At 46.6% G+C, this 16,276-nt stretch overlaps 2 protein-coding genes across 2 annotated transcripts; both read right to left on the reverse strand.

Moving 5' to 3' along the window:
• LOC109948523 (zinc finger MYM-type protein 1-like) lies at positions 12,171–13,682 on the reverse strand. The gene has a single exon (XM_020561698.1). It carries the CDS (start codon positions 13,680–13,682, stop codon positions 12,171–12,173), a length of 1,512 nt encoding a protein of 503 aa, XP_020417287.1.
• On the reverse strand, positions 13,848–14,522 carry LOC109948524 (zinc finger MYM-type protein 1-like). The gene has a single exon (XM_020561702.1). The coding sequence runs from the start codon at positions 14,520–14,522 to the stop codon at positions 13,848–13,850; it is 675 nt and encodes a 224-aa protein (XP_020417291.1).

A 16,276-nucleotide genomic window follows, 5' to 3' on the forward strand; every position in this document is an offset into this window, starting at 1 on the left:
GATAACTCACTCTTCCGAAAGCCTGCAAACCCCTCACGGGAGGAAGAAACGCGATAAGGCAGCGACGGTAACGCCCGCTCCTTCCAAACAATTGGTGGTCCTGCCGCCCAGGGACCAGCCACATGTCCCGAAGAAGGTCTACACCGATTGTCGACATCGGATTAATGATCGAGAGGCAGAGAGACAGAGGTCTCCGATCAGGATGAGCGCCCGATTAAAGGATTCACGGATGAGGGTCCTGGGAGACAAGTACATCCCGTCCGGGACGCAAACGTCCACCTAACGTTCGGTAACACATTCGCGGAACTCGGAGGTTAACCCACTCAACCTACAAAGACAATCGGAAGACTACGGTTCCGAAGAAGTCCCTAGCCGAGACCCCATGATCCGACTCCTCTTTCAGAAGGTCCAGAAAATGGAAAACGACAATGCACGCTCCCAAGAACCGGAATGGGGAAAGCTTCGGCCCGGACCGTTCACAAGGCGCATCCGGGATTCTCGGTAAGACAGGGAAGTGCAGCAACTGCGTATACCGTTCTACACAGGAACGGAGGACCCTTTGACACACCTCCATTCATTCCAGTCCGCTATTGGATGCAAAGGCCTGAGCGATGAGGGGCAGTGCCTGCTATTCCCGTCTTCCCTTACCGGGGCAGCCTTGAACTGGTTCTACCGTTTAGAGCCGGAAACGGTAGCATCCTTTGATGAGCTGAAGCAGATCTTCCTCAATCACTTCATGATCCAAACGGACCGTCTCTACTCCGCCGATGATCTGTACACGATTCGGCAAAGGGAGGACGAACCGTTGAGAGAATACGCGGCGCGTTTCAGTCACGAGTACTCAAAGTGTCCGGAAACAGATGATAGGGCAGCCTACGGCGCCTTCAAGAGTGGCCTTCGGTCCTCTCATTTCCGATACCTGGTGCACAGTAGCAACTGGCGCACGTACGACGAACTGATGAAGCAGGCAGCAATCCATGCCAAGGCCGAATACTTCAACTCGAAACCCACGGTTTCGGCACCGCAAGGAAATGCGGAACCAAGTGCCTATCTGGCAAGGGCAACGCCTTATGAGCGAGTCGACACCTACTCGGCAGGTCATAAGAGGAAAGATGATCGTGCCGATCGAAGGGAGCACCCAAAGAAAGGAAAAGGGAGGTACGGTCGCCACGACAACTGAGCCCCTCTGCCGAATCGGGATCATGGCAACGAGGTCTTCACCCTGTTGAATACTACTTACGAGGCCGTCCTGATGAACGAACAGGAAAAGATACCCAAGCCGAATCAACGAAGACCCAATCGGCAAGACAACCGGGATACCGGTAAATTCTGCCGATACCATCAGCACAACAGCCATAATACAGAAGACTGCATAAGCCTGAGGAAGATCGTCGAACGCTTGATCCGAGAGGGGAAGCTAGACCAGTATATCGCCCGGCAGCCAACGGCGCCGGTGCCGAACGCAAATCGGCAGATAAACATGATAAGCACTATCAGCGGCGGCCCAACTATTGCAGGACTGAGCAATCGCTCGATGAAGCAGTACGTGCGTGCCGCACAGTTTCCCCAGGTGTTCGGCATAGAGGTGAATCGCCACCATGAAACACCGAAGGACCAGTGGGAACCGATCACGTTTTGCAAGGAAGAAGAACAGGGCATCCTCTATCCCCACGACGACCCAATGATCGTCCGAGCAGAAATTGCCGATTACGATGTGGGGAGAGTACTTATCGACACAGGGAGCTCGGTAAACGTGATCTTTTCTGAAGCTTTCCGAGAAATGGGAATACAGGACAACCATGTTAACCGGCAGTTGACACCTTTGCTAAGTTTCTCTGGGGACATGGTCCAGCCGATCGGTAGCGTAACACTCGCAATCACCTTCGGCACCGCGCCAAGGAGGGCGACGATATACGACCAATTCCTCATCGTCGACTGCCCGACGGCATATAACGTCATTGTTGGCCGAACGGCACTGACCAGGGTAAAGGCGCATATTTCCCCACACATGCTATTGATGAAGTTCCCGACCCCCAACGGCGTAGGGTTTGTCAGGGGAAACCAGCTGAGTGCACGGACTTGCTACGCCACAGCAATCAAATCAACCTCTTACAAAATCCCAGAGGAGACCATGTCTGTGCAGGGGGTGCCGAACGGCACGGGACCAGTTGACGACCCAAGAGATGAGTCGCCAACTCCTCATACACAACCCGCCGAAGAACTGGAGACGATAACCCTGAACGAAAAACAGCCCGATCGTCGGGTTAAAATCGGTACCAGATTAACCCCTGCCCTCCGAGCGCAGTTTATAGACTTCTTACGGCACCATTCGGAAGTGTTCGCATGGTCCTACGAAGACATGCCCGGCATAGACCCTGAAATCATCAGCCATAAACTCAGCATTTCCCCAGCCTACAAACCTGTAAGGCAGAAGCGCCGTTCGTATGATGCCGAACGGTACGAAGCCATGCGGACGGAAGTTGACAAACTTCAAACCATCGGCTTCATCAGGGAAGTTACGTACCCGGTATGGCTGGCGAACTCAGTCATGGTTCGAAAGGGTACAGGCGGCTGGAGAATGTGCCAAGACTACACCGATCTGAACAAGGCCTGCCCGAAGGACAGCTTTCCGTTACCCCGAATAGACCAGCTCGTGGACGCCACGGCAGGACACGAGCTGCTCAGCTTCATGGACGCCTATTCAGGGTACAACCAGATTTTTATGCACCCCCCCGACAGCGAGCACACCGCCTTCATCACGGACAGAGGGTTGTACTGCTACAACGTCATGCCGTTCGGTTTGAAGAACGCGGGGGCAACGTATCAGAGGCTTGTCAACAGAATCTTCGCCGAACACATCGGCAGCATCATGGAGGTTTACGTTGACGACATGTTAGTGAAAAGCAGAACAGCCGAAGAGCACCTGCACAATCTGTCTATCATGTTCGGTATCCTTAAGGGTTACCGAATGAGGTTAAACCCGATGAAATGCGCCTTCGGTGTATCTTCCGGGAAATTCCTCGGATTCATGATTAGTCACAGGGGTATCGAAGCGAACCCCGAAAAAATAAAGGCCATCATCGACATGGAGAGGCCAAAGACAACGAAGGACATTCAAAGCCTTACCGGACGGGTGGCTGCCCTGACTCGCTTCATATCCAAGGCTACCGACAAATGTGTACCGTTCTTTAAAGCCTTGAAAGGGGGCAAACGGAATATCATATGGACTGCCGAATGTGATAAAGCGTTTCAAGACTTAAAGGACTACATGGGCAGAGCACCCCTTCTGTCGAAACCACTACCTAGAGAGACTCTCTATCTATACCTTTCGGTGTCTAGCACTGCCGTCAGTTCGGTATTGATCCGGATACCGGAGAGGGCAGAGCTACCGATCTTCTATGTCAGTAAGGCACTCCAGAACGCCGAACTTCGATATCCCCCATTAGAGCAGCTTGCACTAGCCCTGGTGGTCTCGGCACGAAGACTTCGACCATACTTCCAAGCACACGGGATCAAAGTCCTGACTAACCAACTGCTTCGGCAAGTGCTCCAAAAACCTAAAACTTCTGGCCGGTTGATCAAATGGGCGATTGAACTCGGAGAATTCGATATACAATTCGTGCCTAGACCAGCCGAAAAGGGTCAGGCCATTGCCGATTTCATCTCCGAGCTCACCCCACCAACGGCACAGGAAATAAGCGGGCTAGACACCGAAACCGGTACACCGATGGAAGTAGACGCCGAACGGCTCGACGCCTCAAATCCCGTATGGACTCTGCACGTCGACGGCTCGGCAAACCAACAAGGATGCGGAGCCGGCTTGGTACTGACAACACCGGAGGGACTCAAGATCGAGTACGCCCTCCGGTTCAACTTCCGAACCTCCAACAATGAGGCAGAGTATGAGGCCCTCTTGGCCGGCCTTCGGTTAGCTAAGAGCATGAATGCAAAACAGATCAAAATACACAGCGACTCCCAGCTCATTGTGAACCAGGTAACGGCAGACTTCGCCGCCAGAGACGCTTCCATGAACGCCTACCTTTCATCTACCCACCAGCTGCTCCAGAGCTTCCGAGCCTACGAGATCAAGCAGATCCCCAGAGGCGAAAACAGTCATGCCGATGCATTGGCACGGCTAGCTTCGGCAATCGACGACAAAGTCGGAAGAAAGGTGCCGGTGGAAATTCTTGCCCAACCAAGCACGGTAGCCTCCGAAATATGTACCGTACGGTATGAGGATACATGGATGTCCCCCATCTACTCATACCTGACCAACGGTACCATTCCAGAAGACAAGGCCCACGCCCGAAAGCTTAGGTACCGATCGGCAAGGTACACCGTCATCAACGACGTCCTTTACAAACGTGGCTACACGACTCCGTATCTCAAGTGCCTTACGGCAGAACAGGGGAGCTACGTTCTCCGGGAAATCCACAATGGTGTCTGCGGCGACCACTCTGGGTCCCGGTCACTCGCACACAATGGTGTCTGCGGCGACCACTCTGTCTGCGGCGACCATGCACCAGGACGCCAGTTCGCTTGTGAAGAAATGCAACAAATGTCAGCGTTTCGGCAATATACAGCATATCCCCGCCGAACCCTTGACACCGATCGTGAGCCCTTGGCCTTTCGCACAGTGGGGACTCGACCTGATCGGTCCGATGCCACAAGGTAAAGGCCAGGTGAAATACGCTGTGGTTGCCGTTGACTACTTCACCAAATGGGTGGAAGCCGAACCTCTTGCAACCATAACGGCAGCAAGAGTAGAAGACTTCGTCTGGACTCACATCTGTTGCCGTTTCGGTATCCCGTACGCAATCATCACCGACAACGGCAGGCAGTTCGATTCGGAACTCTTTAGGCAATTTTGCACCCGCCTGAAAATCAACTTATTTTTCGCATCACCGGCCCATCCCCAGTCAAACGGTCAGGTGGAAGCGATAAACAAAATCATCAAGAAACTGCTAAAAAGGCAGCTGGACAAAGCCAAAGGAGCCTGGCCAGAAAAGCTTCCCGAAGCGCTCTGGGCCATTCGGACCTCTTACCGAATGTCCACAGGAGAGACCCCGTTCTCTATGGCTTTCAGTTCGGAAGCCGTTGTGCCGGTAGAAATTGGCGAACCTTCCTACCGAACGGAAACCTTCGCACCAAAGCCAAATGAAGAAGCACTTTCTCTGAGCCTCGACCTCCTGGAAGAGCACCGAGCACATGCCAACCTTCGGAACGAAGCCTACAAGCAACGTGTCTCTCGGTATTACGACTCCAGAATCAGACGCCGTTCGTTCCGGGTCGGTGATTGGGTCATGAGGAAGGTGTCCCTAGCGACTAAGGATGCCACGGAAGGAACCCTCGGACCTACCTGGGAAGGACCTTACGAGATCATCGGTATCCTCCGATCGGGAACCTACCGCCTAAGAGACTCCAACGGCAAGACCCTCGGTCATCCTTGGAACGTGGAACACCTCAAATACTATTTCAAGTAACCTAGCCTACGGCAGGACAAAGTTGTAACCTACCCACGGTAGGACGAAATTGTAATCGCCTTTCGGCAGAGATAAATAGAAAGCCTTCGGCACTATTACTTCAGAAACTCTTGTTACAATCTCTACTAGCCTACGGCTGCCAGTATAGGCGAGATAACGTTCTGCGGCATCTTTATTAGCTTACGGCAATAAGTGTTTTCAAAATTGTTATCCTACAGGTTTCATCGGAACTTGACAATTTCGAAAAACTTCTATAACGTTATAAATCCTATACGGCAATAAAAACAATCGGCAATTAAACAAAATCAAATTGGACAAAAAGAAGTATAGAGAGATCCAGAAGGCAATTTTGAAATTAAGGATGCCCTCGGCATCAATGTGTTCTGAATACATAAACTAAACTACAATTAATACAAGTACAAAATAAGGATGCCCTCAGGCTTCGTCAGCGGCAGCAGCTTCGGCGGACCCGGAGCCTTCGGCGGCGTCCTCCCCCTCGTAGTCTTCAATCATCTCCTCAGTAATCCCTTCGGGAAGAGGAGGAGGGTCGGCAATAAAGTTCAGGTTCAGTTTCTGCCCGGGGTTGTACCGCTTGAATCGGTACAACAGGTCCGCCATCTCCGAGCCCACTTCCTTATCCAGAAGGATAGAGAACTCGGTCGACGCACGGTACCCCCGAATAGCGGACTGAACCGCAGCCTCGATCTCCTCGGCCTTGGTCCTTTCCGATTCCTCTAGTGCCGCTTGCGCCGCTGCTTTCGCCCGCTCGGACTCCTCCAAGGCAGCCTGCGTCGCGTCTTTGGCGGCCTCGGCATCCTTTGTCGCCTCCAGCGCGGCCTCCAGGAGCCCCCTCATCTCCTCCACCTGCCGTTCGGCAGAGTCTTTCTCCTTCACCAGGTGGGCATGTTCCTGGAGTGCTTTGCCGGCTTCGGCAACCTTGGACCTGCCCTCCTCGTACGCCTTCTTGGCGCGCTCGGCAGCAGTGATGGCCTGCTTGACGCAAAGCCACATATCCATGGACGCCTGCACACAACAGAAGAGTCAGAAACAAACACCATTAAACAAACGTAAAGGAACGACGAAGGAAGAGAGGTCTTACCGCGCCCTGAAGACGGAAGGCGCGTCCAGCCTCCTCCCGAAGAAACTTCTTCGGCAGTTCGTCGATCTCCGGCAGCTCCATCTGAGAGCCGAGGATCATGTGGTTGACAAACTGGACTGTCTTCGCAGGGCAGGCGATGGAGATAGCCTCGGTAGGACCGTCCTCGTCCTCCACCGCAAGGACGACCCTGGGCACCTCCGGTTGGCGAGAGCGCTTGGAGACCGGCTCGGCTTCCAAATCGACCGTCTCTGGTCGCTTGCCGGCAGCCTTGGAGGTGGCAGCCTCGGCGTCCCTGTGCCTCGGCGCAGCGGCCTCACTGGCAGTCAGCCTCGGAACGGCTTCGGCATTAAGCTGCCGAAGGCGGTCCGCCAGGGTCTGATCCTCCGGATCCGGCACGGATTGCCGAACGGTAGCCGCCTCGGGCTGCTTTCTTTTCTTTTTGCCTTCCAGGCCCATCATTAGGCGCCTCCTGGAGGACTCGTTCATTTTCCTAGCCTCGGCAGCTTTCCTGGCGTCCGTCACTGGTCAAAAGGGGCACCTGGTCAGTTCGGCAAGCAAATACAAAAAAAAAAAAAAAAAGAGGGGAGATAAGTAAACGTACTCTCGGCAGGGTGGACGAGGCCGGCTCTGATGAGGTTGTCGGTAAAGAGGAAGCGCGGATATACTCGCTCGGCAGCGGGTACTCGCAACGTCACTCTGTCGAGCTGCCGGATCTCGCTCGGCTTGGGGCTCGGCTGCTTGAGTTTGCCTGTCAGACGGAGAAAGATTAATAGAATACCGCAAGAAAAAGTAGCCAACTTACCGATCGGTAGTTGAAAGACCTACCGGCAATCTGGAAAGTGGTGGGGACTCGGAGGCTAGGGGTGATCCCGATGGCGATTCCCAATCGCCAGAGAGCAACACCCGCCGATTCCTCCATGACTTCTGGGAAGTCGGCACCGAGCTGACGAAGTGCCCTCGCTCGGCAGCCTTGAGGCAGTTCGCCTGGACCCAGCCGCCGTGATCGGCGCTCTTAGACTTGGTGACGCTATACAGATACGAGAACTGCTCATAGGAAGGCTCCCCCTCCTTGGCCATCCCGAATGCCGCGATCACCCCCATCAGGGCCACCCAGAAGTTGGGGTTGTATTGGCCCGGAGCGTACCCGATCTGTGCCAATATCCGCTGCACGGCAGGTTGCAGCGGCAGCCGAACCCCTTGCACGAGGACGTCGGTGAAGAAAGTCACCTCGCCGTTCGCCGGGTCACTGAGGGACTCAACCGGGCTCGGAATCCTCATCCTTACCGAATCAGGGATGAGGTATTCAGCCCTGATCTTCTCCAGCTCCCGTTCGGTGATCTTGTTGGGCTCCAAGTAATCGACCCCGAACAGGGCCCTCTGAGGCACACCCACCGGCACCCTAGGCGGCCCACGGTGGACGATAGTTACCTTCGGCCTGGAAGGACCGGCAGTGTCCTCGCTTCGACCGGAGGTGGAAGCCTCTGGCTGACGCTCGGACGGCACGACACGGGTACCGTCCCTGTACACCGCAACCAAGGGTAGCGGGTGCCCCGTCATGAGCCCCTTACCGATCCCATGGGTGGAAACGGAGTCCGCCTCCTCACCGAATAGCTCGGCATCGGAGTCTTCCCCGCCCTCGGCGTCGAGGCTCACAGCCTCGCTGGACGTATCCCAACCAGAGGATAACTCCCCGTCGAAGGCGTTGGGCTTGTTGCCGGACAGTGACTCGCTATCGGACATCTACAAAACAAAGAAAAAGGGAAAAACTAAGGTTCGTGTCTCACTATCCTACAGATACCTACTTTTCTACCTATGGCCACTAGACTACCGAAGGAAGATCTACTTAACGATCGGCTAGCCTATGCCATATCCAGAAGTATAATAAAAATTCAGGGGTACCGAACGGTATCTTACCTTGAGTGCTGTGAAAGTCGCTTGTTGCCGTTCGCACACTTCGAAAATCGCTTACTCAAGAGCTCTCGCGCAAACTCTCAATCGCAAAGTAAATTTTTTCATCCGGAGCAACCTCTATTTATAGAGGGAGAATTGTAACGGTGCGCCTCGGAAGACGAAACGGCTCATTAATGCGCCGACAGACGTCCTTTCGCTGGCCACGTGTCACCCGACGGATGGCGCCTCTAACTGCGCGCCAGGCACGGAAGACGAAGCGTCTCTCTGCCCACTCGCCTCCCAACATTGGCGACCCCTCAGGTCCCCTTGCCGATTCTCTCCAGAACAGTACTTTCCGAAAGGAATGACACAAGCGCTTTTCCTCCCCCAATCGAGCATACCGAACGGCAGGAGAATCTCCAAGCTACCAAGGAGAGTTAAATTCCCTTCCGAAGGACCTTCGAAAGAGAACTTGGGGGACTACTGTTTATACCGAAGTAAACGGCCTATTACCACCGAACACGTGGACAGGGTCTATCCTGATCATGGAGCCCCTTCGGCATGCTCCCTACAGAAGCCATCTATCTTGGCCCTTTTACCATCAGACACGTGTCATGCTCACAATCCATGCCCGGAATCCCACATCAGAAATATGAGCACAATGCACACCTCCCAAGGCCTATATAAGGAGACCCATATCCCCAAAATAGGGGGATCAGAACAAACGGTACGCTATCGTGTGATCTGTCAGTTAACTTTGCTAAACCCGTACTTACTAAAGCATCGGAGAGCCTTCGGCCGGTACCACACCGGTACCCCAAGGATTTACCGAAAATATCCTTTTGCAGGTATTTATCCTCCAGAGTGGACCACTTACCGAGGACAGTGACCTACCGAAGGGACATTTTGACTAAGTTGACGAATTACGTATCAAACCACTTTTTCGCATCAACAAGTCCCATAACATATCCATTCACTATCATTAACTATAATTTATTAATTTAGTAGCTTACAATTTCTTTCTTAAATAAGTTTGAGACTACAAAAAGAAGAAGAAGAAAAAAAAAACAGTCATCTCATATGTTAAAAACAAGAGATTTTCTCAGCTAACTCACACAAATGCTATTAAAATCTTTGACCAACACATTGTACCTTTCCATTAATTATTCATTTCTGCGTTAGCTGCAAATTAAAAATAAATAAAAAAATTGGATGAGAGTTCAATGTTTGGTAAACTTGCAGCCCCTGTATACTGTGAAAGACTTATCATGTTTGGCATATGTTTTTACCCGAATTATGTATATAGTGTTGTTGAAGCTTGACCTTTCTAATCTATTTTATATATTTTTTTATGAGTCATTACTTTTCTTAGGTAAAAGACAATTTTAAAAAGTGATGTTAAGTTAATTAACCCTAATAAAATTTTTATAAAAAAAAAAAAAAAAACCATCGCAACAAAATGAAAACAAGAAACCCTAACCTGGATGTTAATATCTGAAAAATAATTTTGAAAACAATAATGTATAGGGCGACTGGCTGTCATTGCATCATCTTCCTCGACTGAGCTATTTTCGAGATCAAAGTCGACTTGAATGAAAAAAAACAAAAAACAAAAGACTCTTCACCATTCCAATAATATCATCACCAATCACATCCCAATACTGTTGAAAGAACCTCCCGGTGAAGCCATCAGGTCCTGGAGACTTTGTCGTATTCAAGGATTTTACAACTTGCAAAATCTTCTAAGAAGATACTTGACACGTTAAGCCAGTGTTTTGCTGCATAGTAATCCGTTGTCATATACACTCAATAATAGTCTTAATATGCGTAGGAGAGCATGATGTAAAAATATCTTGAAAACATGAATTTGCAATGGTTATAATGTCTCGATCTCTAAGACACCATCGTCATGAAGCATCTTCTAACCCCATCATCTGATTTGCTCATTGTTGAACTATCATCTTAGCATAAAAAAATATTAAAAAAATTGATGTTCTTCTCCCCTTCATTAAGCCATTGGACCCTTGATTTAAGTTTTCAGTACACAGCTTCCTCCCTCAATGCTTCTTTAAGAATGCTTTCCATTTGCAGAACTTCATCACGGTCAAATTCTGGAACCATATAGCTTTTAGTTGTTGCCGCAATAGTTCAATAGTAGCCTTAGAATTCCTCTACTCCCTTCACCACAAACCCAATAGACCCTTTTTCACCCAACATAATTTTCTGAAATATGTAATCCTCATCTTTCTTCCACTACTTAACGACATCCATCAGCGTCCCCCCAATTCGGGTCAAAGATAAACCTCTTGCATAATTTCCGAGCTGGGCCTTGAGTGTTCAACAAAAGCATGATGTGGTCGGATCCTTCCACCATCACATGATGAAGCGACGCTGCCAAATACAAAGCCACTCATTCATCATTACCCATCCTCATATCCAATCGTTCCATTATTCCTCCATCATGTCGTCGATTCCCCTATGTAAATGGATAACCCACATATCCCAAATCCAACATGTGACTATTGGCTGCATACATACAGAAGTCATGCAAACTTTGCTCAGTTTGAGGCTATATGTAAGGTTTCTCCATTACATCCATAATGTCATCAAAGTCCCCTGTAATCAAGCAAGTTTCATGACACCTTTCCACCATCTCATATGATGTTTGTCATTGAGTTCTTCTCAAATGTTCTTCAATACTTATGTAAACATAAAAATAAAATAAAAATAAAAATAAAAATGCTACGTAGCTCCGTTCTCAGTATCCTGAATGACAACTTTGAACAAAAATATGCATATTTTAGTAAAAGACAATTTAAACAATTAATGTGAACCCTAATAAATGAAAAGTTAAAAATAAAACCCTTTCGGCAAAAAGAAAACAAAAAACCCTAATCACACCACCACAGTCCACGTATCACACAAGCACCTACCTAGACCTTCCTTCCTGCTACATCATCGTACCACCATCTATTTCAACGCCATCATTAAGATATTATCGCCAAAAATGAATGTTTTAATTCTAGTTCATGAATATATAAGCAATTAATCATTTTTATTGGTTCAAAATAAATTAAGGAAATTAAAGAGAAAAAATTGAAGATACAGGCGACTCATCATGATGATAATGAACAGTTGTACCAGACAATCAAAGCTAAACCATGATTGTTTCTTCTCTCTCTTCCTTTTACTGTAATATCAGTTTGTGTTGTAGTTGAAGGAGAATTAAAATTTTCATTCAAACTCAAAATTAAAGTATCACATGTGCTCGGCGGTATGTTAAGACTCATATGTGATATAAGGGATCAGAGTAGAGGATGGAGGGAGGGAGAGGGCTTGTGAACAAGTCCTCAAAGACGAGTTCAACAATAATGCTTGCAACAATAGTAAATTCAGATGCTGCAATATTGCAGCAGCTTTATAAGATGTATTTTTTATTTTTAACTAATATCTTGGGCTTGGTTTTCTTCTCACTTTTCTTTTTTCTGGTTTCAATTCAAATACATAAACAAAACAAACATATCATTACTACCGTATTAATATATTACAATAGGATATATGCAGTGGCGGATTCAGGATTATGTAGCCAAGGGGGCTTAGTGTAAAAGTTCTGAAATTTTTCTACAAAGAAAATAATGCTAAAAAGATAGAAAGACAGTACTTCCATTCATAATTCATAACAAAACCAATAATAAAAGTTACAATTGTCCACAACGAGTTTTCATATTCTGAAAACGTTGCATTATAATTTCGTTATCAATACAAGCAAAAACATCTCTCTCAATGTAAACAATCAAGCTATCATTCAACCATTGATCTCCCATTCTGTTGCGAAGTGGATTTTTAATAATATTCATAGCGGAAAATGCTCTCTCCACTGATGCAGTTGCAACCGGTAAAACCAAAGCCAATGTAAGAAGCAAATACACAAAAGGAAATATTTCATGCATTCCTTTCTCCACCATTTTTTCCGCAAGACTACTAATCCCTTCAAATTGAGAAAAATCACTACTCGAACGCATATGATGAACATAAACACCAAGTTGATCTTCAAGCATCAATAAGTCTTTATCCGAAAAATCATAAGGATAAAATTGAGCAAGACGAACTAGCTTTCGTTTGTCAAAAGCCACAAAGTTATTTTTTGGACTCAAGCATGCCAAACAAGTAAGTAACTCAGTACTTACCTCGTTGAAGCGATCATTTAATTCCGCAAGTTGCCCATCAATTACATGAATAAAGATCTCCACACGATAACGATGATAATTTGTCTTCATTGGAGCATTACGTCGTGATCTCCCTGGAATTACATATTCCTCATCCATGGTAGGAACTATAATATCATGTTTGTAACAAAACGAGGATGCTTGCTCAACCAATTCTTCAAACTCATTATTCCTCATCAACTGCAGGTTTTCCTTGCATGTTTTCACTAAATTCATTGCACTCACAATGTCTTGATCTTTCTTTTGCAATGCTAGAGACAAAGTGTTTGTTATACCCAATATAGCTTTCATTACAAATAAGTGAAACACAAACTCAAAAGATTGTATTTCTCTCCATAACTTATAGGCTTCACCCGAACTATCATTAGGATTATCATCAACAATCATTTGAAGCACATTCACCACATATGGGAACATAGAAATGATACTAATCAACGTACCATAATGTGAGTTCCATCGTGTATCGCCGGCATGTTTGAGAGTCCTTTCTTGATTTAAGCCACGCCCCGTTATAAGACAATCATCTTCAAAAGCTCTCACAAGCTCTTCTTGGTATTGTGCTCTAAGTGCATCGCGACGCTTACAAGATGCTCCAACAACATTAACCAAACTATTAGCCGTTGTGAAAAAAGAGTTGACATCAATGTTTTTCTTTGCTACCGCAACAAGAGCTAGTTGAAGTTGATGAGCAAAGCAATGAACATAAAATGCACAAGGTTGTTCTCTCAAAATCTTTGTCTTAAGGCCATTGAACTCACCTCTCATATTGCTAGCTCCATCATAACCTTGTCCTCGTAGCTTGGAAAAGCTCAAATTCGCGGAAGAAAAGAATTCATCAATTGCTTCCTTTAGTGCACTTGAAGTAGTGTCGGTTACATGTTGAACCCCCACAAACCTTTCAATTATTTGTCCTTTGTCATTCACATAACGCAACACCATCGCCATTTGCTCCTTTATTGAAACATCACGTGCTTCATCCACCATTATTGAAAAATATCTATCTTTTACATCACTCAAGATAAGATCAATGGTTTCTTTGGCACAAGAATTGACAAGATCTTTTTGAATTCAAGGAGCTATTAACTTTAAATTTCCCGGAGCATTTTCCAACACAACGGCCTTAACTTTTTCATCATGATCCGCAAGAAATTACAAGAGCTCTAAATAATTCCCTTTATTACTTGATTGTGCACTTTCATCATGACCACGAAAAGAAAGCCCTTGCCGCAACAAATACCTAGTGCACTTAAGTGATGCATTCAAGCAAGTGCGATAAGCCGTGCGAGCTTGGCTTGTTTGCTTGATCACAATTGTTTCAATGTGTGTAGTTCGATGCATCAAATTGTAAGCAACTTCTCTAGCTTGGTTGTGAACACTACCAACCGGTCCAATATGAAGGTTAAATCTTTCTTTCGCCTTCTTCCAATTATTGAAGCCTACCCCAGTGAATGCATCACCACCCACTTGATCAAAATTAGATTTGAAGAGATAACAATGAAGACAAAACGCAGCATCTTTAGCAATACTATATTCCAACCAATCATGATCATCAAACCAATGAGCAATGAAGCGTCTATTAATTCCTGATTGATTAGTTTGTGGGAACTTATAACTTCTAGGTTGACAAGGTCCCTTTTGTAGATATGCTCTTCGGATCTCATCCCGAATATTAGGACTATAATCCGCCATTCGAGTTCTTAGTCCAGGGTCTGCTTGAAGATTAGCTAAGATCTCATCTACTTCAATTGGTCTTGCATTTGAACTACCCGGATTAGACAGAGAAGAACTATCCGTAGATAATTTTCTTTTAAAGAATCGTTCCATAAATCTACAAATCAATTAATTCAATCAATCATTAATTTTTATCCAAATTATCATATGAATATGAAAATTTCAATAACCCACTCTCAATATTCAATATACTCCCTAAACCCATATCAATCAATATTCAATATACCAAATTATCATATCAAATAGCAATCAATATTTAATATACCCAATCAATTCATATTATCAATCAAGCATAAACTCAATCAATCTACATTAATATGATTATCACTATGATTCATATCCATAAATTTAATTACATAAAAAAAAAATATCAATATGATTCATATCCATAAATTTCAAGCATAAACTCAATCAAGCATAAACTCAATCAATCAATATGATTCATATCCATAAATTTCATTACATAAAAAAAAATATCAATATCAACAATATATATTATCACTATAATTATTAATATAAGATTTTTCATGCTTACTTACTTGTAGTTTAAAAAATGGGCGGTGGACGGCGGTAGAAGGTGGTGGTGATCGGCACTGGGCCACCGGCGAAGAGTTGATGGAGGTTGTCGAAGGTTCGGAGGTTAGGGTTTGAGAGGATGGGAAGAGGGGCTGTGGAATTGGGAATGAAAGGTTTGGAGAAAATGAATCTGTGCTGCTGTGCGTGCTGTTCTGTAATCTGTTTTTTTTTTATAAAACCTGGCCCAAAACGACGTCGTTTTGAGGCCAGGTCAATTAAAAAAAATTTGACTGAGCCTTGGACCAAACGACGTCGTTTGGCAATGCTCGTTTTAAAACAAAATACGCGCAGCGCAGGACATTTCGTCGAGCACTTTGTGTGCATACAAGGGGGCTTCCAGCAGCTGTCCAAGGGGGCTTTCATGGAGTCCCTTGTCAAATTTCCAGCCTTCCAAGGGGTTGTCCGACCCCTCTTGTCCCAACGTCGATCCGCCACTGGATATATGGATGTGGATTGTAGCTAGCACCACCAAATCAAACCTACATAAACTTAAGGAGAAAAGGAAAATACAAACTTGAGTAGACTGAACACTTAGGCAAATCTAAAGCAACCAAACTAAGCAGACAACTCCTTATACAAAGGAAGACAAACCTACAACATATTACTCCCCCAAACCCAGTTAAGCTAGCCCACTTACTTCTTGAGTGAGCCACTGCCTTATATCCCTTGCACTTTATTTTGTTGTCTTGAGCCGCGTCCACAATACCTGATCATGTGGCACCATTCAAGTCATTGGAGTATACGATTTTGCCTTGCCATTTTCATTTTCACCAATTCGGACTTTTATGTCCTAGTGGGTCATCCTTTTCATCCTCCTCTCCCTCTTCCTCATGTCTCCCTTTTTCTTCCTCTTCCTCCTCTTCCTCTTCTTCCTCATGTCTCTTTTCCTCTTCCTCTTCCTCCTTATTTCCTTATTCCTCACCTTCCTCATGTCCCTCTTTCTCTTCCTCTTCCTCCTCATTTCCCTTTTCCTCTCCCTCTTCCTCTCCTTCCTCATGTCCCTCTTCCTCTTCCTCTTCCTCCTCATTTCCCTATTCCTCTTCTTCTTCCTCTTCTTCCTCATGTCCGTCTTCCTCTTCCTCTTCCTCCTCATTTCCCTATTCCCTATTCCTCTCCCTCTTCCTCTTCTTCCTCATGTCCCTTTCCCTCTTCCTCTTCCTCTTCCTCCTCATTTCCCTTTTCCTCTCCCTCTTCATTTCCCTCTTCCTCTTCCTCCTCATTTCCCTCTTCCTCTTCCTCTTCCTCCTCATTTCCCTGTCCTCTCCCTCTCC

This window comes from Prunus persica, chromosome G4 (assembly GCF_000346465.2).
Source record: "Prunus persica cultivar Lovell chromosome G4, Prunus_persica_NCBIv2, whole genome shotgun sequence".
Taxonomy (NCBI): domain Eukaryota; kingdom Viridiplantae; phylum Streptophyta; class Magnoliopsida; order Rosales; family Rosaceae; genus Prunus; species Prunus persica.

Bases quoted from the DNA above. Each gene is read 5' to 3' on its own strand.
- LOC109948523 (XM_020561698.1), bottom strand. From the start codon at position 13,682: ATGGTGGATGAAGCACGTGATGTTTCAATAAAGGAGCAAATGGCGATG.
- LOC109948524 (XM_020561702.1), bottom strand. From the start codon at position 14,522: ATGGAACGATTCTTTAAAAGAAAATTATCTACGGATAGTTCTTCTCTG.